The sequence below is a fragment of the Panthera leo genome, chromosome A3 (genome assembly GCF_018350215.1).
Source record: "Panthera leo isolate Ple1 chromosome A3, P.leo_Ple1_pat1.1, whole genome shotgun sequence".
Taxonomy (NCBI): domain Eukaryota; kingdom Metazoa; phylum Chordata; class Mammalia; order Carnivora; family Felidae; genus Panthera; species Panthera leo.
The window spans coordinates 86,610,472-86,635,799 of record NC_056681.1 but is presented as its reverse complement, the minus strand read 5'-3'; the positions used below and the strand labels follow the sequence as shown (position 1 = coordinate 86,635,799).

General features: G+C 40.5%; 2 protein-coding genes and 1 long non-coding RNA gene across 5 annotated transcripts in view; 1 reads left to right on the top strand and 2 right to left on the bottom strand.

Annotated features, from left to right (window-relative positions):
* The first annotated feature begins 254 nt into the window (after positions 1 to 254).
* Positions 255 to 23,792, top strand: LOC122216158. 2 transcript variants are annotated; one of them, XR_006200741.1, is made up of 4 exons: positions 255 to 545; positions 11,860 to 12,006; positions 21,023 to 21,131; positions 23,709 to 23,792. It is a non-coding gene; the product is annotated as an uncharacterized LOC122216158 (long non-coding RNA). The 2 variants fall into 2 exon arrangements; XR_006200740.1 differs by lacking the exon at positions 23,709 to 23,792 and having other exon boundaries at positions 21,023 to 21,188.
* ANXA4 (annexin A4) overlaps positions 2,834 to 25,328 on the bottom strand; it is a 94,720-nt gene continuing 72,225 nt past the window's right edge. For both annotated transcript variants that reach the window (XM_042932569.1, XM_042932568.1), the window contains exons 5-13: positions 23,769 to 23,882; positions 22,432 to 22,522; positions 20,358 to 20,437; positions 18,182 to 18,238; positions 11,779 to 11,872; positions 7,933 to 8,028; positions 7,337 to 7,395; positions 5,998 to 6,120; positions 2,834 to 3,894 (exon numbers count right to left, since the gene is read on the bottom strand). In XM_042932569.1, coding sequence (XP_042788503.1) covers positions 3,835 to 3,894; positions 5,998 to 6,120; positions 7,337 to 7,395; positions 7,933 to 8,028; positions 11,779 to 11,872; positions 18,182 to 18,238; positions 20,358 to 20,437; positions 22,432 to 22,522; positions 23,769 to 23,882 — 774 coding nt within the window. In that variant the 3' untranslated portion in view covers positions 2,834 to 3,834. The remainder of the gene's footprint in view (positions 3,895 to 5,997; positions 6,121 to 7,336; positions 7,396 to 7,932; positions 8,029 to 11,778; positions 11,873 to 18,181; positions 18,239 to 20,357; positions 20,438 to 22,431; positions 22,523 to 23,768; positions 23,883 to 25,328) is intronic.
* LOC122216157 (aminoacyl tRNA synthase complex-interacting multifunctional protein 1-like) lies at positions 13,540 to 14,559 on the bottom strand. Its single transcript, XM_042932570.1, has one exon. It carries the CDS (start codon positions 14,508 to 14,510, stop codon positions 13,554 to 13,556), a length of 957 nt encoding a protein of 318 aa, XP_042788504.1. The 5' UTR covers positions 14,511 to 14,559; the 3' UTR covers positions 13,540 to 13,553.

Below are 25,328 nucleotides of genomic sequence, written 5' to 3'. Positions count from 1 at the left end.
TCACCAAATAGATTCCTAGAAGTAGATTTCCTGGGAACTTTCCAACTCTATTAGCTATTTCCAAGTTCTCTGGAATGATTAAACCAATTTATACTCTCATCAGCACCACATGTAGTTTGGGGGCCTGAGTGGACTGGTGTCTGACTCATGCCTGAGAAATTTGAATCAGGAGAAGCTGGCTGAGGCAATTTGGTGGGGGGTGGTGGGGGCAGGAGGGGGGGGAGCAGACAATGGTGGCAGCAAGGGGATCAGTCTTCATGCCTAGAATTTGTCAGCACAAGGGATGTGTGCGCACGTGTTTCCCATGGAGCAAGTGTGGGCCACCATAAGAGAGCCAGCATGGGATCATCTTAGATTCTGTCCCAGAGGCCTGGGTGGAAGGTCAAACTGACTTCAGCAAAGAACCTGAAAGTATTATCAGATTCCTAGGGGCTGAGAAAGGAATTGATAAAGGCACCCCAGGAGAATGTCCCTAAGATTCAGCTTTAAATATCTGCCGCTGTTTCACAGTACTGATCCTCTATCACCACAGCAAGAACAGTCGGGTAAGAACTTTCCTGCTCCCCTTTACTCTTTTGGCTAAGTTTGGGCTGTGGTGGAGGGATGGGTGTGGGGAAGGAAACCAAAGTGGAGAAAGAAGAGAAACCCACCATATTCCTTACTCCTGCTGGCAATAGTCCAGAGCTGAACAATAGGCCAGAACTGAAGAAGCCTCAATTATAAATCAAGTTTGGAATTTTGACTGGACATATTAATTACTAAATATTAATTAATGACCATAAGGGACTGCACAGGACTTTTTAAAACCTAAGGGTGACCAGAAAAGTCCCAGCACTATCAGAATTTTCATCTAATGACAGGAGAAGTAGACTCATGAATAAATGTAAATAAACAGTGGGACAGAAGAACAAAGTTGCCTCATAATTATATTCCAAAGTCATGCTTGTTCTTCACAATAAACAAACATTCCTCCAAGGTGGCTTTATCCTGCTTCCGGTCAACAAATATTAATATCCAGTCACCATATGCAATTTGTTTTAAAAAATTTGGTTAAATCATATATAATTTAAAGCTAAAACTACTAAAATTTTGTAATGCTTCCAAAGCCAAATAAAGTTGGAGATTCCATACTCTTCTAGGTACATATCAAAGCAGCAGTACTATTTCCTGTAATTAATTGGAATGACTAAGTATTTGTACAAATAGCCTTCACCATTAGCTCAAGCACTTATAATGGGCAAGTAAAAACAAATTGAAAAAAAAAATCTTTGTATTTCATCTATCAAAATACAATAGATATTATAGAAGGAAAAAAGAAGGCAGCTATTCTTTTTCTTAAATTTTTTAATGTTTATCTTTGAGGGAGAGACAGAGAGTGCAAGCTGGGGTGGGGCAGGGAGAGAGGAAGACACAGAATCCAAAGCAGACTCCAGGCTCTGAGCTGTCAGCACAGAGCCTGATGTGGGGCTCGAACTCACAAACCATGAAATCATGACCTGAGCTAAAGTCAGATGCTTAACTGACTGAGCCACCCAGGCACCCCAGAAGGCAAGTAGTCTTATTTAATACAAATGTTCCACTTATAAGAGAGTATCACTTATTTCCAGAGAATAAATTAAATACCTTATTTTATATTATTAAGTAGTGTTTGGTATATGTAAACATTAGTTTTATAGCAGTGACTGCACATAAGATTAAATATGTTATTTTTTCTTAATGTTGTAGTTTCTTTTTAAAAAATGTTTATTTGGGGGGGGGGGATGGGCAGAGAGGGAGGGAGAAAATTCCAAGCAGGCCCCACACTCAGCTCAGAGCCCCATGCAGGGCTTGAATACATGAACCATTAAATCATGACTGAGCAGAAATCAAGTGTTGTAGTTTCTTTTTTTTTTCAATATATGAAATTTATTGTCAAACTGGTTTCCATACAACACCCAGTGCTCATCCCAAGAGGTGCCCTCCTCAATACTCATCACCTCCCCTCCCCTCCCTCCCACCCCCCATCAACCCTCAGTTTGTTCTCAGTTTTTAAGAGTATCTTATGCTTTGGCTCTCTTCCACTCTAACCTCTTTTTTTTTTTTTCCTTCCCCTCCCCCATGGGTTTCTGTTAAGTTTCTCAGGATCCACATAAGAGTGAAACCATATGGTATCTGTCTTTCTCTGTATGGCTTATTTCACTTAGCATCACACTCTCCAGTTCCATCCACGTTGCTACAAAGGGCCATATTTCATTCTTTCTCATTGCCATGTAGTACTCCATTGTGTATATAAACCACAATTTCTTTATCCATTCATCAGTTGATGGACATTTAGGCTCTTTCCATAATTTGGCTATTGTTGAGAGTGCTGCTATAAACACTAGGGTACAAGTGCCCCTATGCATCAGTACTCCTGTATCCCTTGGGTAAATTCCTAGCAGTGCTACTGCTGGGTCATAGGGTAGGTCTATTTTTAATTTTTTGAGGAACCTCCACACTGTTTTCCAGAGTGGCTGCACCAATTTGCATTCCCACCAACAGTGCAAGAGGGTTCCCGTTTCTCCACATCCTCTCCAGCATCTATAGTCTCCTGATTTGTTCATTTTGGCCACTCTGACTGGCGTGAGGTGATATCTGAGTGTGGTTTTGATTTCTATTTCCCTGATGAGGAGTGACGTTGAGCATCTTTTCATGTGCCCGTTGGCCATCTGGATGTCTTCTTTAGGTTGTAGTTTCTAACAGAAACTGACTAACACAAGTTTTTTAAAGATATCTTCTTTCAGGGCCAGGGTGAAAAATCTCCAAAGTGGAAAAGTCAATTAGAGAAAGAATATTTTAAAGACATTTTAAAGACACCATGTTTTATTAAAATTATTTTTCCACGTCGTATATAAACTGAACCTTTGAATAAAATCAAGTACAACTTCAGAATAATTTTAGAGTTGAAAGGCACAGTGCAAATGTAAATTACTACAAATCAACAAAATTGAAAAATATTTAAAAAATTACTTTTAGCACAAAAAAATTCCTGTAAATAAAAGTAAATTCAGAACATTACACCATCACCAGTATAATACCTGGTTGGACACTTAGTTTTTTTCCATTCATCTTCCAGCTGGATTAAGACATTAACCATAATATTGTGGAATGTTCAGCATTTATGTTTGCTAACCAGACATATATGACCTGTATAACCACACTTAGAATTTAATTTGCTCAGACGAGTTGGTGATTTTGGTATACTTCAACCTGGAGAGAGTAAGTAATCTTAATATAAGATGTGAGAAAGGAAGTCTCCCATGCAAACTTTTGTAGAGATCAACTAACAGTATAGACAAAATCTAAACAAAGGAGATTAGTGGATGTTTTCAGAGTATGACCATGTAAAACAGCTAATCGGACTGATATTCTTAAGAACTACATGCTCACAATTTCAAATAAAGAAATTACTAGCCACTTTGAAAACAGAATTAGGGAAGCAAAGTGATTTTACAGCAGTCTTTGAGTCTTCTGCTTTAATAGTTTTTCACCAAAACCATGAAATAAATTTAATACATTCCAATTTCTGTGAAACACAAACAAGGAAGAAATCTGTTAAAACCATGGAGTACATTTTTATTTCTAATTTAAAATCTCCTTTTAAGTTGTATAAGCTTTGAAATGCAAGTACAGCTTTAAAGCATCATAATGAGTAATTGTAGATGAATAATAATACAGTCTATACCCTAAGAAGCATCTGTAGGCGTTTTAATTGGAAATAAGCATTCTGCGATAATACTAATAGCAGTGTGGAAAAATGAAGTGAAAAAAAAATTCAAAGTGTTGGGAATCCTCCTATCCTTCCTGGATTTTATTTTAATCGTCTCCTCCACAGAGAATGAGCAGTACTTTCCTGTAGTCTCCAGATGTGTCACCCTGGGGGCAAGGGAAGCAAAGCAACAATCTGATAAGCGGGTTTTCAAAACGAATACACAGCTCGGAGTCAACCATGTTAACTTTTTCAGTCTTCTCTGGCTTTTTCTCAGAGAGGTATTTTTTAATTTTTTTTTTTTTAATAACACTTGTTATTTTTTTTATTGCAAAAGTAATACCTGTTCAATATAGGAAATAAAGACATAAAAGAACATAAAAACCCTAATTCCACCATCTAGAGATATTCTTAGTATTTTGGTGTGTGCAATATCCTTCCAGACCTTTTTCTATATGTATGGATTCCTATGTGAGGGGGTATAGTATTCTGTATTCTGCTTTTTTACATAATAGAGATTATTTCCCTATTTTAATTTATTAAATGTTCTTCTACAACATCATTCTTTAATGGTTAAATAGTATTCCGTTTTATATAGGTAAAATAATTTGCTTACCCTCCCCCACTGTTAGATATTTCTATCTTTTCTAATTTTTCACTATTATAAATACTGTTATAATAAGCAATTGTAGTTAAATTTTTGTGCATTTTCTTGATGATTTACTCAGGATAGATTTTCATAAAATGAGAATTACCAGATTAATGATGGTGCCTTTTCTTAAAGAACATTTTTTTTAATGTTTATTTTTGAGAGAGAGAGAGAGAGAGAGAGAGAGAGAGATGGAGACAGAATGCAAACGGGGAAGGGGCAGAGAGAGGGAGACACAGAATCCGAAGCAGGCTCCAGGCTCTGTCATGTCAGCACAGAGCCCGATGTGGAGCTCAAACCCAGGAACCACAAGATCATGACCTGAGCCAAAGCCGCTGGGTGCTCAACTGACTGAGCCACCCAGGTGCCCCAATGATTGTGCATTTTCTTAAGCCTTTTAGTACATGTTGCAAAATAGCCTTCCAGAAAGGTGCTATAATTTCTACATATAATGTTTTATGGTCTAATTATTAGATCAATTTTTGTTTGTGCTTCATGGGCACTAGAAAAGAGGGAATCTCTGTCTATTGGATTCAAAGTTTAATATACATCTCTTAAATTAAATCTTAATATATCTTTCTTTATGCTTTGTCTTATCAATCTGCCAAAGAATAAGGATGTGTTAAATTCTATCTGGCATATATTTCCATCAATGTCTTCTTTTGGAGCTTCAAATTTCTTATTTATAGATTTGAATGCAACACTTATTTGGCACTTAAAAGTTTCTTGACTTAATCTTTGTTGTGAATAGTTGCCTTTATTAATATAAAGTGATCACTTTTTTCCTATTTAATGTGTTTTCTCCTTAAATTCTTTTTCCTTATAGCATAATCCCTTTTTCCTTATAGCATAATGTTCTTTTCCCTGGCCTCTTTTTTACAGCTGCTTACATGTCACTGTATTCTAGTTGTTCCTTATAAGTATAACTTACATTTTTCTTACTTTTGTCATTTTTTCTTTTTTAAAAAAAATGTTTATTTACTTTTGAAAGAGAGAGAGCACGCGAGCAGGGGAGGGGCACAGAGAGAGGGAGACAGAGAATCCCAAGCAGACTCCCCACGGTCAGCCTGAAGCCCCCAATATGGGGTTCGAACTGTTGAGATCATGACCTGAGCTGAAGTGAGACGCTTAACCGACTGAGACACCCAGGCACCCCTGGATGTGAATCATTTCTTGTCATTCTCATGCCCAGTTAGGACTCCGGGAAGTCTGCTGCCAGGTAAATAAAGGCAGAAATCCAGGGTAACTAACAGGCTTTCCCACTGTAGATCTTAGCTGGCCCTGGGTTTCTGGATGACTGACTTGGTTGCTTATCTTCCACTGTAAGCAGGCAGGCAAGGAAGTGACACTTTTAAAAGTATTCATTACAATATACTCTTTCTCTGTCCGGGGTCAACATAATTACTATATTTAGAAGGCAAACATTTCCAGCTTCTAACCTGGCAGAGATTTAAACATCTGTGAAAGGAAAGAAACTGGAAATACCTGAATTAGAGTAAGATCTTTAAAAGTGGTGCTATCTGCCAGGGAACAGATAAGAAGTGTCTGAATACCTAGGTCAGAACCCCATTTCTTTTCTCAGAGCTTTCCCCTGGGCCAAGGCCGGGCTCTCATGACCTACCTTGATGAAGGAATACAGAGACTTTCCATAAAGCCTCTTGAAGTTTTCCCGGATGTCCATCATATCAATCTCCGCTCGAGAAACCATAACTCTGATAAGGGTGTCATCATCGGTGCCCAAGCCCTAAGGAAGAAAACAAGATCCATGCTGGTTCTCAGTGCTCTTCTTTAGCCTATCAAGGCAAGCCTATGCATGGCTCTCCTGATGACGTCTTTTGCACCACAAAGCCTGTAGAAGCCTGTGGAATACTGTTCCTCACCATGGTGTTCAGGGCTTTCCACAACCTACCTTTCCAACACTCTGTGTTCGAACCAGAGGAGACTGCTCTCTGCCATTCGAGACACATACCTGGTGTTCTCAGACTGCCTGCCTCACCTGCAATGATTCTTCCCCACTGAATGTCATCCTTCCTTCCCCAGCCTTACCATCCTTCCTACCAGATGAAATCCTCCAACGTAAAACTCCCTTTATCTATTTTTTTTTTGACGTTTACTTGCTTACTTTTGAGAGAGCAAGGGCCCGCACAAGTGGGGAAGAGGCCGAGAGATACACACAGAATGTGACACAGGCTCCAGGCTCTGAAGTGTCAGCGTAGAGCCCAACGCAGCACTTGAACTCACAAAACTGTGAGATCATACCTGAGCCGAAGTCGGACACTCAACTGACTGAGACACCCAGGTGCCCCTGTAAAATTTCCTTTAAGGTCCTGCTGAAATATACCAACTTCTTTAAATATTCTTCTCTGATTTTCACCCCCTAAACAAATACTGGAAGATACTCTTCTTTCTGTGTTCCTATATATTTGGATCCTCAACTACTGTCTTATATTCTATTTTGTTCTTACTGGTATTTTGCACACATGTGTCTTCCCCTTCCTACCTTCCAATCTCTCCTGTACCTCTCACGGTTCCCAGCAGCAGTCTCTGCACAGAGTATGATGCATGGTTAGGGGCCTGGGCTCTGAAGCCAAATTGCCAATATTTGCATCCTTGCTCCATTACTTCCTTACTGAGGACCTTGGACAAACTGCACATCCTCCCTATGTCTCAGTTTCCTCATCTGTAAAATGGGGGTTAATAATAGGACCTTCCCCTTAGAGCTGTTATAGGGATAAAATTAATCCATATGTATACAGCATTAGGAATGGTGATCACATGTTGTAAGTACTCAATAAATATTACCTAGTATTATCATTAGCAGGCACTCGGTGAAGTATTTGATGAGTTGAACTGAGTATCTCAAGCTGATTTTGGTTAATTTGTATGGGAAACAGAAGTAAACATGAAGGTGGACATAAGACATGTTGGAGTCATTCAGATGCTAAAAATGAGCCATTTACCTTCATAGATTTATAAAGCCTTTCAGCAAAATATGCAGATTTGTTCCTCATGCACTTTACTGTTAAGAGATAAAAAAAAAAAAAAAGAAATAAAAAAATTATAAAAGCTATGAGAAAAAAGTGACAATTGTTCTCTCTGTTTCTACAAGGTATGAAGTAGTATTCTCTTGATTGCCTTGTCAGAAGAATTTTAGCCAAGGTCTATGTTTTATGAACATAGACCATGGAGAAATAATTAATAAAGGCAATTAAAGCAAAAGGCAGCATATAGTTTCAAAATGATTACTATGCCTACCATATGAAACAGTTATTAGTTCTAACCATCCATAGACTTACAAGATGCAGCTAGTATAGGATTATCTCTCCGGTATATTAAGATATAAAGGCACAGAGAATATAAAATATATAAAGCTACATAATATAATAATAATCAGATCATATATAATACTTCTTGTTTAAAATTCTGCATCTCATTATGAGTGACTGAAACTTTTTTTTAAATCCCTGAAAACACCTATATCCCCATGACAACAAACTAGTAAGGGGAAAAGTCGGTAAACATTTGTTTCTCTACTTCCCACCCTCTACCAGCTTACCTATGGCCAGCAGAGCATCTTCAAAGCTACCAGATGTTTCAGATTTAATACTCTGCTCAATATCCTTCTGTGATATCCTTTTGTATTCATCAAACACTACAAACAATAACAAAATGGAATTATAAATAATAAAAAGAATAGAGGAAACTGAAATTTATGGAGAGAATGAGCATTCTAGAGATCACTGTTTATTTAAAAAAATTTTTTTTAACATTTATTCATTTTTGAGAGACAGAGACAGAGTGTGAGTGGGGGAGAGGCAGAGGGAAAGGGAGACACAGAATCCAAAGCAGGCCCCAGGCTCTAAGCTGTCATGACAGAGCCTGATGTGGGGCTGGCACTCATGGACCGGGAGATCATGACCTGAGCTGAAGTTGGATGTTCAACCGACTGAGCCACCCAGGTGCCCCCATTTTTTTTTTACAAGTAGTTTTTAAAAATTTAATTTAATTTAATTTTTTAATTTATATCCAAGTTAGTTAGCATATAGTGCAACGATTTCAGGAGTAGATTCCTTAATGCCCCTTACCATTTTAGCCCATCCCCCTTCCCATAACCCCTCCAGTAACCCTCTGTTTGTTCTCCATATTTAAGAGTCTCTTATGTTTTTGCCCCCCTCCCTGTTTGCTTCCCTTCCCTTATGTTCATCTGTTTTGTATCTTAAAGTGTTCATATGAGTGAAGTCATATGACATTTGTCTTTCTCTGACTGACTAATTTCACTTAGCATAATACCCTCCAGTTCCATCTACGTAGTTGCAAATGGCCAGATTTCATTCTTTTTGATTGCCGAGTAATACTTCATTGTATATGTATACCACATCTTCTTTATCCATTCATCCATCAATGGACGTTTGAGACACCCCCATTTTTTATTTTAATTAAAAAAATTTTTTTAATGTTTGTTTTTGAGAGAGACAGAACACAAGTGAGGGATGGGCAGAAAGAGAGGGAGACACAGAATCTGAAGCAGGCTGCAGGTTCTGAGCTGTCAGCACAGAGCCTGACGTGGGGCTCAAACCCACAAACAGTGGGATCATGACCTGAGCCAAAGCCAGATGCTTAAGCGACTGAACCACACAGGTGCCCCGAAAAAAATTTTTTTCTTAACGTTTATTCACTTTTGAGAGACAGAGACAGAGTGTGAGTGAGACAGAGTGAGACACAGAATCCAAAGCAGTCACTATTTATTCTTTGGCATACCTCAGGAAGAAAGTAATTAGCAGTGTCAGTGAGAACCCAGGAGGCACAGGCAAGTGGAATGGGTGCGAGGGGAGGATGAAGGAATGTTGTGACTCTCGGAGGAGATCAGGTGAGTCCTTTCCCTTATTTGGGACCCTGTTTTCTCACACATAAAATGAACCTAACATCTAGAGAGATGTGCTTTCTTTTCTCATTGTTCTCTTAATGAGCAGAACATGTCTTTTTGCAATTCTGGCCTTGGCAATCACCTGTGTGTTCCTTTTGGCTTAAAACTAGAGTAAGTCAACCCCTTGAATACTGAGTCACATTTGACACAAATGGTTGCCTCTTTTAATAGACTGTAACATAATTAGTTTTTCTTTCACTTTTTGCCAAGTATTTTTGAATGCGATGAACCTATTTTCCTCTCGCTGTCTCCTTCTGGAGCCTTCTTAGAGTGGATATCTGTTTTTTCTTAACATTGCTCTCTTTGGGGTATTGCCCCAGGCCCCATCAGTGTGATTTTCACATGGCTGTCAACCCACAGACATCCCTGCCCCCCAACATACACCATAAGCTCTACCAAATCAGTGGGCAGTTCATCGGACCACAGCCAGTCTTACCCTCCTGGGGATTTTTTTAATTTAATTAATTAATTAATTAATTTTTAAAGAGAGAGAAAAAGATAGAGTCTTAAGTAGGTTCCACATCCAGCATGGAGTGGGATGTGGGACTCGATTTCACAACCATGAGATCATGGCCTAAGCTGAAATCAAGAGTCTGATGCCTGACTGAGCCACCCAGGCTTTCCCCCTCCTGGGGGTTTTATAAATGAGCAGATAATGGGAATGGCCAAAAGCACTGAGTCAGCTTTAACCTCAGAGAACAGAAGAATTAACTGGGGAACCTGGGAAACGTCCTGAATGTCACTTTCAGGGATTCTAAATCAGCCAGTCTGAAGTAGGGGTTCAAGAACCAGCATTTTCAACGAAGACCAGACTGAGAAACTCTGCCTTACAAGTAAAATACGTGACTCCCTTCCACTGTGATCCCCAGAACTGCCTTGATTTCTGTTCTTCCTGGAATTGTTCAGCTCTTCCTTCAATTCTATGAGCCACCAGTTTTTTCCATTTTCCCTCTTGTCCCATTCTGTATTATTTCTCCTTCTTACTTAAGTTGGAGTCAGTGTCTATTGCTTGGAATCAAAAGATCTCATTGACACAAGTCACTGTAAAATGGGGGAAATAATGGCTGCTCCAATGGGATATTGCAACAAACAATGCTTATCATATGCTTAGCACTGCACTGAGAAGATAATTAATAAAACCCTAGTTATTTGAATCCTCACTATTATCGTTTGTTGGTAAGAAAATTATGAAGTTTTCTTTATCCAAATAGTGCTTAGATTTTCTTCCAGTCGTTTACAAGCAGATATTTTATAACTTCCCGACAATTGTGCTGAGAAGTGAAAATTGTTACAAAGGTATTTGCATGGTCTTTAGCAGACCTGCAGTTCTGGGGAAATACCACCAGGTGGAGATTTATGTAATTAGTAATCTGGCAAGGGGAAGAAATAAGGAGCTGAGTCAGAAGTTGGTGCATCTGATGGTAGCCTGTGATATTTATTAACAGGTGTAATTACCTATTTTTAGGCACTGTGGAATATCTGAAATCACTGCAACTTCCAAATGTGTTGTAATTTTCAATTACTTTATGTTTTCAATTTAGCAAACTCATCCTCAAATTTCCCATAGGTTTTGTAAATTGTGTGTGATTATACAGCACGGTGGGTTTATAAAATTGTACTGCAACATAAAGACCTAAAGAGCTTATATAAAAGATGAAATATCCTATTTAATCCTCATTGCTGTTTACAAGAAAATAAACCTGACGACAAATGTTCCACAATTTTTTTCCCAAAGAAGTTTAAAAGCACATTACAAAGACTAGCATTACCAGAAGCAAATTAAAAACATTACACATAGGAAATAAAATGTGAAACTATCCACTATTTATCTTATGCCACATACTCCCTAAAGAAATAATTTCTATTAGCTTTACAACTTGGATATTAAATAGGAATAAATATCAACCAACAATTCTACTTCATTACTCACTGATGTACTGAAGATTTTTTCTTATGTAAGTAAAATTAAATGGGGCAGGTGCCTGGGTGGCTCAGTCAGTTTAGTGTCCGACTCGTGATCTCGGCTCAGATCATGATCTTGCAGTTCGTGAGTTCGAGTACTCATAGTGCAGAGCCTGCTTGGAGTTCTCTCTCCCTCTCTCTCTACTCCTACCCCACTCATTTTCTCTCTCTCTCTCTCAAAATAAATAAGTAAACTTTAAAAAAAAATTTTTTTTAATTAAATGGGGCTGCTTTAGAAAAAGGACTGAGCGCGAACGTTGGTTTCCTACAAACAGGAATGCCAAACCCCTATGAATACATTGTATATCCACTAATTATTCATCATTAATATTTCAGAAATTGGCTCTCATGCATACTGTTGCACTCCTACATTTCCAAGGTAAGATATCTAAGACAGTTCAGTGCAATCAGTTCTTTGTACCAAGTAAAGGGGAAAAGGTTCTAAATTAATTATGGACAATATAGTTTTCACTGTCTTTCAAACGGCTTCTTTGGAAGATGAGGCAAGTGCCTTACCATGCAACAGATGATTGCGGTTCCGGGAACAGAGAACAGTTAGAAATTTCACCTCATCTGTCCCCCATTTCTTCTCTCCAGCCTCATACAGGTCCTGAAGCCAAACAAAGCACAAGTTTAAAACATCACAGAGAAGGTGCCAGGAAATATATTAAATATTTCCAGAACTTCAAAGAGCTGAGCTGGCTGCGTTTTATTTTGTTGGTGATGAGGGTGGAAGTGGTGTTGGTGAGTGGCAAACAATGACTCAAGACTTTTCCTTAGGTATATGACTAATGGGACCTTTTACTATCTCCTTGGGAGGGCAAGCACCAGCAGCAGCTTCTTATACACAGACTCCTTATATACAGACTATATACTACAGTATATATCATCAGAGCTGAAAGGAATGCCCTAGACTAGGCTTACCATACAGAAGTCACTAACCATATGTGACTACTTACATTTTCATTCATGAAAATTTACAAGTCAACTCCTCAGTCAGACTAGCCACATTTCAGGTGCTCTGTGGCCATTTGTGGCTACTCTGGCTGAGGAGTTGACTTTTAAATTTCATTTAATTTTAGTTAATTAAAATTAGCCAGTGGACACCCATATGAGAGTGCCAATGTAGAACATTTTCAGCATCGCAGAAAATTCTACTGGACAACACTACTGTAGAATGATCTGTGATTTGCCGAAGGCTACACAAGGTGTCACAGTAGAACCAGGACCCCATTAGTAATTGTTTATATTCCAAACAGGTAGGACTATAAGAATTTGACTCTGGCCACTTTAACTATATTACTGATAAATCAAAACTACTATTCATATTACCTCACTGCTATTTTAAAAAAACAACAGGAAAATAGCAACTGTTGGCGAGGATGTCGAGAAACTGGAACCCTGTGCACTGTTGATGAGAACGTAGAATAACGCAGCCTCTATAGAAAACAGTATGGCTATGCTTCAAGAAATTAAAAATGGAATTACCATATGATCCAACAATACTACTTCTGAGTATATAGCCAAAAGAATGGAAAGCAGATCTTACAGAAATATCTGTATATCCATATTCACAGAGCATTATTCACAACAGCCAAAAGTTAGAAGCAACTCAACTGTCCATCGACAGACAGATGAATTGGTAAACAAAATGTGGGCTATACAAACATTGGAATATGATCCAGCCTTAAAAAGGAAGGAAATTCTGGCACATGCTACAACCTGGATGAACCCTGAGGACATTATGCTAAGTGAAATAAGCCAGTTACACAAACACAAGTACTGTGCGATTACCTTGTATGAGGTGTCTAGTCAAACTCATAGAAACAGAAAGCCAGAGAGTGGTTGTCACTGGCTGGGAGGAGGGGGAAATGAGGAGTTGTTTAATGGTATAGAGTTTCAGTTTTGCAAGGTGAGAAAGCTCTGGAGATTGTTTGCACAGGAATATGCACATAGTTAACATTACTGAACTGTACACTTAAAAATGGGTAAGATGGCAAATTTTATGTTATGTGTGTTTTATTTATTTATTTATTTATTTATTTGTTTATTTATTTTTTCAATATATGAAATTTATTGTCAAATTGGTTTCCATACAACACCCAGTGCTCATCTCAAAAGGTGCCCTCCTCAATACCCATCACCCACCTTCCCCTCCCTCCCACCCCCCATCAACCCTCAGTTTGTTCTTAGTTGTTTTTTTTTTTTTTTTTTTTTGACAAATATATTTCTTTTTATTGTTATTAAAGTTTTCTCCAATGTATTTCAGTAAATGAGTATTTTATTTTATTTTATTTTATTCCACTGTTGGTCATAGTTTGAGCCCTACACACTCCCTTCCCTTTCACCTCAAAGGGAACTCCTTTGTATGTAGCCACACACTCATCATTAGTGCAGAGATCTGGCTGGATCTGCTCCCAAATCTTCTTCTTAGGATTTAGCTCCTTGTCAGGCTCTCCAGGAAAAGCATCAAAAACAATTCTGTCTCCAGGAACAGACCCAGTAGGAGGTGCCAAGATTTCAACCTTCTCAGGTGAACTAGCACACATTACCATTGCTTGAGATATTACTCCCCTCATCTTTGCAGGTTTCAGGTTACAAAGTAAAATCACCATCCGATTTTGCATCTGTTCAAGAGGAACATGATTCACCAGGCCACTGACAACTGTTCTTGGGGCTGTTTCTCCAACATCTATTTCTTCTACATATAAAGAATCTGCATCAGGATGTTTTCTGGCAGTAATGATACAACCAACTCGAAGATCCAGACGAGAAACATCTATTGGCTTAGAGTCAGCACTTCCTGCTATTGATTGTTTTTTCTCCTTTTTCTCTTTCATTTCAATTTTCTCTTTCATCTTTTCTTCTGCTCTTCCTCCTGTTATCTGTTCTTTGGCACCAGAAGATACAGTTGTTATTGGTATAGACTGTATCACTTTTTCGGAAACCGAGGAATTAGCTTGCAGTGGAGTACCAGATGGGAATGGTATTTGTTTCACTCCGTTTTGAATTTCTGCCTGAATTAGCTCTTGTTTCAATTCTTCAATTTCTTTCTTTAATTTAGCATTTTCAACTCGAAGTTTCTTCTCTTCTCTCAAAGTTGCCTGCAAAATTGCTTTCTCCTTAAGAAGAGCAACTTGCTGCTTTAAATATTCAATAATTTGATCTGCTTCTGCACCCTTCTGTTCCAGTCTCTTCAGAACAGCACCATTAGTTGCCATTTTTTTAAAGATACGGCAGAAAATCATAAATCGGTGGACAGAGCAACCTGGAGAGCCTCACCGGGTAGCCTCAGTCTTCAGCCTGTTCTTAGTTTTTAACAGTCTCTTATGCTTTGGCTCTCTCCCACTCTAACCTCTCTCTTTTTTTTTTTTTTTCCTTCCCCTCCCCTATGTGTGTTTTATTTTAAAAATGTTTTTGCAGCACCTGGGTGGCTCAGTCCGTTAAGTGTCTGACTTCGGCTCAGGTCGTGATCTCACAGCTCGTGGGTTCAAGCCCTCCGTCGGACTCTGTGCTGACAGCTCAGAGCCTGGAGCCTGCTTCGGATTCTGTGTCTCCCTCTCTCTCTGCCTCTCCCCGCTCACACTCTTGTCTCTCTCTCAAAAATAAACATTTATTAAAAATTTTTTTTTATTTTTTTAATTTAAAACCCTACTGTTTATTTATAATCAGCAGCTGGCTTGTTAAGTTTCTCAAAATGCCCTTAACTGACACATTTTTGTCACTCATTGGGCTTCCCTCCATCTACTCATCTATTCTTTCATTTCTTTGTCTAATTTCCTCACTGCTTTAGAGTCAATTCACAGAACCATGGAATTTTAAAGCTCAGAGGGCACGAAGAGTTCATCTAAGTAATAAAGTAATAAGCTTTAAAATTCAGATTTTCCTGTTTTGTCTAAGATCACTTCTTGTCGGCTCATCTAGCTCCTTTATCTTTTCTTGCCCTTCATCTGGCTCCGTTTTCATCTCTGTTCTTTTCTCACTGCCTTTTTATTTAGCTCTTGTTTCACTGAAACCTGTTTTTCTCTTGTGTATTTTAGGGTCCAAAGCCATGTGAAATCTGCCTCTTCCTGACAGTGTGGCCCTGTTTGCCTCCCTTGCTGCTTCTGTTTGTTCACAGGCCATATAGCGTCTGAGCTGAGGGTTTGCTGACTGTCACGCTTTTTCATTTTTAAGTGATGAGCAGTCTATCCAGATCTGTTCTTTTCCTCCAGAACAAGGTGAGGGGATTCTTCTCGGAGCTCCTCACTTTTTATATGGATGGAGTTCCAGCAGGAGCACCAGTTGCTAGTCCACGGAGGGCTGCTGAGACACAGGAGTTCCCTGAGGAATTTCTTCCTGTTCGCACAAAGCCACTGTGCTTTGAGGTTGGGGGCATTGGCCTCTTTTCTGTGGCAGAAATGTCCTTCCTGCATCCTTGGCCCAGGTTTGCTGCCCATCTGGCATTTTAACGGCCCTCCTCCATGGTTTCCAGTGTTGATGCAGATTTTCCCTTTTTTAGATTTGCTGGTTTATTTGTTTTTCAGGAGAAGAGAACCAAAATGTGTGATCCAGCCAAAGCTCTGAAGGGCATTTTTACTGTAGTTTAAAAACTTTTTTTATGTTTATTTTTGAGAGAGAAAGAGAGACCGAGCCCAAGCAGGGGAGGGTCAGAGAGAGAGGGAGACACAGAATCTGAAGCAGGCTCCAGGCTCTGAGCTGTCAGCACAGAGCCTGATGTGGGGCTCAAACTCACGAATCTTGAGATCACCATCTGAGCTGAAGCTGGACACTTGACCGACTGAGCCACCCAGGTGCCCCTAGGGTAGTTTTAATATATCATGAGTTTCTTTTTATTAAAAAAAAAAAAATTTTTTTTTAACGTTTATTTATTTTTGAGACAGAGAGAGACAGAGCATGAACGGGGGAGGGTCAGAGAGGGAGACACAGAATCTGAAACAGGCTCCGGGCTCCGAGCTGTCAGCACAGAGCCCGATGCGGGACTCGAACTCACGGACCGTGAGATCGTGACCTGAGCCAAAGTGGGCTGCCCAACCGACTGAGCCACCCAGGCGCCCCATGAGTTTCTTTTTAAAGTAGGAATTTTGAGCACTCCCTATGATGTCCTTCAGTGCCAGTTTCATCCCAAGAACAGATGAAATTGGACTCGTTGGATAACAGCCTTTTTAAATTTTAAGATTTCTACCTTTTGTAAGTTACCATGACCTGATTCCACCTGCCCTGATCATTCTTCTCATCTCAAACTCATTTACTTTCCTCAAAATCCAGCTATAATACCTAGTGGTTGCAACCACTCCCCCTGCTGCTGATACAAGCCACAGCAAAGGCTGACAAGGTTTTCCTACCGTCTTATCCTACAAGAGCTGAAATATCAGTGGGCGTTGGTCTTAAATTCCTCACCTCTTGGTGAAGGATCCAGAAAAAGCTACTCTGAGTTCTACTTCCTCCGTCCAACTTTCCCAGCCCAAACTTGGTAGGAAACCCCTTTCAGCTGATCACTTCCAAGAGGCTCCTTGAAGAGCCCTCAAAACAGTTGATTGAACTGCATTTGTTTAAAAAAATCAGACAGACCTGGATTCAAGGAGCCCAATTCTACCAGCTATGAGATCTTGGACAAGTTATTTATTTATTTACTTATCATTTACCGTAGTTAGGAATGATTTTTTTGGATAAGTTATTTAAATCTTCACATCAGTTTCTTAATCTCTAAAGCAGAAGTAAAAATATCTACTTCACAGATGTGTTGTGAGGAAAAAGCGCAAAGCAGTTAAATGCAATGCCTGGCATCTAAGAAACGCACCAACAATTGATAGTGGCTATAATGTCTCAGGAATAAATTGCTTGCTAACTCTTCATTTAGTTTGAGATACACCTGTGCTACGGAGGCTCCTTCCAACATACCCAAAAATGTTGTCTTTGAGGTAGCTGAAATTCATGTAAGCAACCAGGAGTTCAGCGTTTTCAATACCTTCTCCCTCCTCAAAGCTTTTGTTTTAGAGGCAATTTCCTATTTCTCTAGTATGGGATGGGCCTCCCTGCATCCTCAGAACTCTTATGACACACATACCCCTCTCCCTCTTGGTGAAAGCAACGGGTTCTTTCCTGCAGAATCCATAGTGGTTCATACCTTGCATAATGAATGGGAACAGTTCTTCCCCATGGTTGTATATTGGTTGAGAGTACAGGATCTAGATCCAAATTGCCTAGGTTCAAATCCCAGTTCTGCCATGTATTATCTGTGAACTTGAGCAAGGAACTGGACTTCTGTAAGCCTCAATTTTCTTGTCCATAGAACGGGGATAGCAATACTTGGTTCACAGGGTTATTGCAAAGATTCAATGACATACTTTGTATCAAGAGCTCAACAGTGTTTGGCACTTGGTAAGGACCCACTTTTTATTAGTTCTTATTGTCAGTGTTACCTGGCTGCAGTAAATAGATCAGGCATCAGTGCCAGGGCAGCATCAGTGGGCTGGGCACCAGGGAAACAACTGCCTCTTGGGGTTTGATATTAATTTTACCCCAATGGGGTACACACTGCGCCAAGCTGTTTAACACAGGTGCTGTCAAATGTTCTCTCTGGGGAAGTAAAAATGCAAGGTAAATAAAGCAAAGGCAGGTCCCTTCACCTTCAAGTGATTCCAAAGATGGTCCATGGTTCTCTGGGGTGGCCACACCATGGTCCCAATGTCAAGAACACAGGGAGGCTTATATAATGATGCCCTGTATCACCCTCAAGCCCCAAGTATCTCTGCAAGAAATTTCTGCATTAAAGGTTATCTATGGGAATCTTTTCTTTTTTTTTTTTTTTTATAATATATCCCAGCCAGGAAATATACACTGAAATATAAGAGGGGATCCACCAACTAAGGCATGTCTTACTGGCAAAAGAAAAGAAAGAAATTTCAGTTCTACTAACCTGAGCATCCTGTCTCATGAGAGCATCATCCAGATAATTTCCTTCATCCCTGCCACCCTGAGAAAAGCAAAACAGAGAATGAGAGAGTATCCATGAAGATGGTGGTGGGGCACACTGTTAGGACAGAATGTCTGGGAACCCAAGGACATGGTAATTAGAATGCCCACAGAGGTCACACTTCCAGCCTAGGGAGACAGGGCAGATGTCCTCTGAATGTGTTTGCATTATTCCTGTGGCTCTGGTCTGTGCCTAGAGAACATGACCAACCAGAGCCAGCGGCTCCTTCATGCTGCCTGGGCAGTCTCTGCCAGCAGAAGGGGAAGCAGAGAAACACTGCCTGCTGACTGCTCCCTCCACTGCTGTCTCCTCCCTTTGCCAGCTCACCCCACTCCTATGTCTTCCCAGCTGACTCAAGGCCTTCCTAGCCGGCAAATCTACATTGATCAATTCTGCCAAATAAGGGCTTGGAACAAAGGAGAATCAAGAGTCTAGGACCAGCAGTGGGGCTTAAGGAGCATGTGAAAATGCCTCACCCCTCACCAACATCAGCTCATGGGAAGGGCAGGGTTGAAGTCTGGGAGGAATGGTAAGGAGTAACAGGTTACTTTCCTCTGGACTGTTAGACTATTTTTTTTAATGCTTATTTATTTATTTTTGAGAGAGAGAGAGAGAGAGAAGAGAAGAGAAGAGAAGAGAAGAGAAGAGAAGAGAAGAGAAGAGAGAGAGCACGGGGAATGGCAGAGAGAGAGGGAGACAAAATCCCTAGCAGGCTCTGAGCTGTCAGTGCAGAGGCCAATGTAGGGCTCAAACTCATAAACTGTGAGATCATGATCTGAGCTGAAATCAAGAGTTGGATGCTTAACCAAGTGAGCCACCCAGGCACCCTTGTTAGACTACCTCTATTGCTATGCTGTCTCAATATTCTATGGTCTAGGCATGGCTTGGCAGAGTACTAAATCTGAAAGGCAAAGAACAAAATGAGTTAAGAAATGCTAAGAAATAAGAAGTGAGGAAAAAATAAGGAAACAAGTAAAGCAGGTCAGCATTATTAAGTAAATATCACAGGCGGAGTGTGGTGGGGTTGGAGATGATTTCTGGGGTCCTGCCTTGTTAATATTAACAGAAACAATATTATTGTTTTACAATATTAACAGAAACAGGAAGTCAGGAAGATGAGCTGGTTTGGGGGGGAAATGAGTTCAGGTTTAGTTTAGGAGGACTGATTTGAGGTGATTGTAGACTATAAGGAAACACCTTAAAAAGCAGTGAGAAATGAGAGTCCTACACTCAGGAAGGACGTCAGGATAAAGACAAAATTGGGGAGTCATGTGAAATGTCACATGTATGCATCTTCTATTTTCTCGTACCCCTCCTCCCACACTAGCCCAGTCCTGCTTTACTTCTCATCTGGAATATTGAGGTAACTTCCTACCAGGCCTCCCAGCCTTCAGTTCAACTGATCTTACACATCACTGTTACATTACTCTTCTAAAAATGCAGTTCACTCCAGCGATCCCAAACCTTTAGCAGCTCCCTACTGCTCTCCCAACAAGGGATCTCAGTTCATCTTTCCACCTTGTTCCTAGAATCACCAACCAACTGCTCAGCCAACAATTCCTTGAACACACCCCACACCCCATGTCCCCTGCCTCCTTGCCTCTTTCTGGCTGTTCTTCCTGCCTGTAACGCACTCACCTATATCTGTGCCTCTTGAAATCCTAGAGACCCTCCGAGTCCTCTCTGCACCAGCACCTCTGTCATGAAGGCTGCTCTTTGTTTCTGCAACCAGACTCTGTCCTTGAAACTTCCTTTTACTCTGTGCTCCTCCTTTGGCACTTTTCATGCCTTTATTATAGCAATCTGTGTACCTGATATATTCCTTTATGACAACATAAACTCTTAAAGCCTAGAAGTTGTCTCAATGCACTGAGTAGCAAGGGTACCTGGCATGTATTAGGTATTTATATATATAAATTTGAATAAATGGGCATGCGTGAGTAGCCAGTCTCTAAAAGAGAGAGGATTAAAATAGCAGAGAGGCCCAAGAACAACACTTGGGGAATATTCACATCTGGCAGGATGAAAGGGTGAGCAAGGCTGGAAAAGGGGATTTGGAGCAAGCATCCCGATAGAACTCAACCCCCATCAGGAGCAGCCCACTGAGGGCGCGACTCACAGCGGACAGAGACACCAGCACCCTCTGGAACATGAATGAAGTGTCAGAGCGAATGTCATCTTCAAGGCTCTTCCCATATTCTGGCAAGAGAGCAAAGTTAGCTGCATCAGAGTAGAGTCCTGTCCAGTGCTGCGTCATGCTCCAGAACCATCTGTCCTCCCCAGGATCAGCCAGTTTACCGAAGCAGTTTGTTATGAGGGTTTTCAACCCCACACACAGTTTTTCCAAAACTGAACTCTTGTAAAATGGTCAAGGCAAGTTTAGCTTGTCATTATAGTAGAAACAAGATGTTCCTGGTCCTTAAAATGAAAGGTCAAGAGGGCTGGGGCTGTACTCCTCCTCCTGCAGTTACTACTGTCCAGGAGTCTGCCCCCACCGTGGTTCTCAGTGATGGAAGGAACGGTGACTGTTGACTGGCACATGGAAAGGCAAACAGAGTTTCTGAGCCTGTGTTTGGGGACATGCAGGGGGCATGTCAGACCCAAATTCTAGCAGCTTCCCACCAAGAGCTTCCCCAGAGAAGTTGCAGCCCTTCACAGCCCTTGGGTAGAAGATCCATTCAGCAGACATGGGGATTGGAGTGTTCGAATGAAGCTCCCAAGGTTTAGTATCTCCTGCCCTGAACACTTACCAAAACTCTTACTGTTTTGTTTCCTTTCTACCAGAGTAGTACATGGAAAACTCAGGGAAAAACAAAGTAAAATGGAGGGAAAAAGACTCCACAAAACTCCACCATAATCTAATCACCCAGAAATAATCATCGATACCACCTTGGTGAGTCTCCTTCCTCATTTTTCCTTATATACGTATGTTATTTTTCTTTTATTCTTTTTTTTTAAGTTTATTTATTGGGGTGAGGGAAGACAGCATGAGCGGGGGAGTGGCAGAGAGTGAGGAAGAGAAAGAGAGTCCCAAGTAGGCTCCACGCTGTCAGTGCAGAGCCTGATGCAGGGTTTGAACTCGTGAACCACAAGATCGTGACCTGAGCTGAAATCAAGAATAGGATGCTTCACCGACTAAGCCACCCAGGTGCCCCTGTTATTTTTTTCTTTTTTAAAAAAATGGCATCATAGCATGCTATTTTATGATTTGTCTTTTTCACTTATCCATATACCATACCATTTAACAGAATTTAATAATATCCTTCAATATACATTTTGATGACTACATAATACTCCATTGTGTGGGTGCACCATATTTTGTTTAGTCAACCTGTTACTGATGGACATATTTAGCTAATATAAACAATACCAAACAAGCACTATAGGATCTAAACCTTTGAGCAGTTTTTTTTTTTTTTTTAAATTACATTCTTAGGGCAAAAAGGTATATTATCTTTTAAAGACTCTTCAGAAACATCATCCTCTGGAGATTTTTAAGAGAGGAATAAATGGCTATCTTTCTTAGGTGGCTGGAGGGTATACAGTCCAGTGTGGAGGTAAGAAGTTGGGCGAGAGAGCCCCTCCAGGGCATTCCCTGAAATGCTAAGATTCATTGGTGCCACCACTTTTGAACAAACATGTTTGATTCTCTGCTTGATAATAAGGAACAACTTTCAGGGTAATAAAACACTGCACTGGGAGTGGCATCTTCACCTAAGAAGTCTTGAGAAAAAAAAAAAAAAAAGAAGTCTTGAGAAGCAAACAGATTGTCATTTGCCTAGACAGGAAACTGCCTAAAAGTGGAGCTTGGAACTAAGGATCCCTCATGGTCAGTGTTTGTAAGAATAAAGTATTTTTAAAAAAAATTTTTAATGTTTATGTATCATTTTGAGAGAGAGTGCAGAGAGAGAGAGAGAGAGAGAGAGGCAGAGTGTAGTGGGGAAGGGGAAGAGAGAAAGACACAGAATCTGAGGCAGGCTCCAGGCTGTCAGCACAGAGCCTGACATGGGGCTTGAACCCATGGACTACAGACCACGAGATCAGGACCTGAGCTAAAGTCAGATGCTTAACTGACTTGAGCCACCCAGGTGCCCCTCTAAGAAGAAAGTTTAATCAGTAGGTAACTACCCACTGCTAGTTTACTTTTCAGATCACAGTGAAACCTCAGTGGGGCCCCTGAGAATGCTACATACGAAGCTGGTAGGTCTGGTTTATACGTCGGATCTCCTCAGGTGTTCGGGAGGCCAGGATCTCAATCAGGCAGCCCTCATCCGTGCCAGCTCCCTAAACACGAAACCCAGAGAAGAGGGAGTTATGAGTCAGTTTATAATGTTGAATCCCAGACACAGAGGCATATAACCAGGAATCTGCAGAGAAAAAAGCAACCTATTGGGTTCTAGGAACAGGATTTGCTAATTTTTAAGTTGTCCTGCCCAAATTCCAATGTTTACCATAATTGTTTTTAATAATAACAAACATTTATGGGGTGTTTCTATCAGCTGATTATCTTGCCAGGTTATGGACAGTGTCTGCCCTCTAGAGGCTTAATCTTTCCTTGACTTCCCCTGTACTTTTTTTTTTTTTTTTTTAATTTATTTGTTTTGAGAGAGAGACCGTGCAGATGTGCATGCAGGGGAGGGGCAGAGAGAGAGGGAGAGAGAGAATCCCAAGCAGGCTCCATGTCTGACACAGGGCTCAATCTCACAACCTGAGATGATATCAAGAGTCCAATGCTTGGGCACATGGGTGGCTCAGTCTGTTATGCGTCTGACTCTTGATTTTTGCTCAGGTCATCATCTTATGGTTAGTGAGATCAAGCCCCACATGCGGCTCTGTGCTGACAGCGTGGAGCCTGCTTGGGATTCTCTCTCTCTCTCCACCCCTCCCCAGCTCATACTCTCTCTCTCTCGCTCAAAAATAAACATTAAAAAATTTAAAAAGAGTCTAAGCCCCCCAGTTGCCTGCCTCCCCCATCCCCATACTTTTCCTTTGAAAGGCAGAATCTTCTGGCAAAGACTGTTACCTCTTTGCTTTCCCAGAGCCTAGCCGAGAACCTTCCACAAGGCTATTTACTGGCATGTTCGGGGAGGAGGGTAACTGTATTTGAATTTTGTAGTTGGTCATTAAAAACAGTCAGCCTAGGGCTAGGGCACAGTGGATCTAGCACTGAGGGAGGCTGAGAACCCTTTCTGCCAGTAGTGAGCCTCCGGCAGCCCCAGAGGCTCCACTGTGTCAGCCATGAAGTTTCGCATCTCAAAAGCAGCTAACATGACAAGAACGGTCCTGAAGCTGCACCACAAGCACAACTCTAACCACTCCCCGTGGAGCCACAGGAAAGAGCAAATGATTGCATAACTTTATGGAGAACAGCTTTGAAGTTTACAATTGCTATAATGTAATGTCATGTTTTCGAGTTGTCATCAGTGAAGGAAAATCTTTCTCCTGAACTTCTCCCTCCCCACTCCCACAGGGTTTTTGTCACTTTCTTGAGGAAGCTGGTCCGTGGCTGCAGAAGAAGAGGGACACACACCTTCATGGCCCGTCGCAGCTCCTGCACATCATACAGCACGGTGGGCGTCATCATTCCCACGATCACCCGCTCAAAGTTGCCACTCAGTTCCGACTTCAAGTCGTCTATCAGGTCCTGCAAGGCAAGCAAGTGGCTCTGTTTAACTGCCATGCTAACTTAAGCCAGCCCGGCCGCTCTCAGAGTGTGGTCTGGGATGCCTGGGGTCTCCAGACTCCTTCAGGAGGCCTGCAAGGTCAGAGCTCTCCTCATGATAACACTAAGACATTATTTGCCTTTTCACTGTCATTCTCTCCCATTTGTACAGTGGAGTTTTGCAAAGGCTACTTGACATATCTACATTTCTACAATTCTGTTAAAAGGCTATTAAAATGCCCTTTTCCAAGTACATATCTGTACAAGACCAGATTTTCTTCCTATACTTCAACCAAAACCATGTATCACAACAAACGATGCAGAAGCATATATGAGAATCCAGCTGTCTTCCATTAAAGCAGGCGTTAAAGAACTTTGCAAAATGTAAAAGAATGCCAATTTGCTCACTAAATGTTAATGCTTTGGAATATATAGCTATTTTTCATTAAAATGTTATTTATATTAATATGTAATATATGTATTGTTTTTTAAATAAATTAACAAATACATATTTTTAATGCCTCAGTTTTAATTTTTAGTATGGTAAATATCAATAGATATATTCCACAAAAACAAAAAAAGTCCTCAATAAGAGTGTAAAAGGGTCTTGAGATCAAAAAGTCTGTAGACACTGACTTAAATGTATTCACTCAGCAATATACTTTGAATATATTTCCAAGTCAATAATCACGTATGACATTTTTAACAGCTGCTGAAATTTCTATATGTAGATGCAATATAATTTATTTAATCAGTCCCTTGTTTCTATTTTTGTGCCATTATGTACACACGCATTTAGCTATATCTTTGGGATCATTCATGATTATTTCTTAAGATTCAATTCCTAAAAAGAAATGTAATTCTTTGGACAAAGGACCAAATTCTAAAGATGTTCATTTACATTTCCTCCTAGAACAGGTCAGAGAGTTTAAGACCCTGCTCAAGATCAACCAAAATAAGGAGCTGAGATACCGTTTAAGTCAGATCTCTGATTCTCACAAACCTGACTGCACAGCCCTCCCTGTATTTCAATCTCTTGTGCATATTTTTAGGTCACATCCACACATAGTGAATGAATAAATGAACAAATAAATTAGGGCTCAACTCATTAATGCTGGTCATCTTAACAAATTGTCATCAGATTAGCTTAGTTCTGAGGCTAACTATTCCAGTTCACGCATTACATGCATGTTCACACTCGTTTATGGTCATTAAAGGACTCTGGGATGGAGAAGAGTTTCAAATGCTCAAAAGATAGTCTGAGCTATGAATAATCCCACTCCCTACTGGGGTCCCAGCCAAAGTTTGCTTGCAGATGTGCTGGGGAATGCTGAGCCAGCTCTGTCCCAGCCAGGAGCTTAGGGCCAGTCTTCGAGAAACAGCTGCAGTCTGGCTGTAAGGTTCTCCAGGATAGAAATTTTTATCAGA

Excerpts from the sequence above, each read along its gene's own strand:
- LOC122216157 (XM_042932570.1), bottom strand. The coding sequence starts at position 14,510 with ATGATTTTCTGCCGTATCTTTAAAAAAATGGCAACTAATGGTGCTGTT.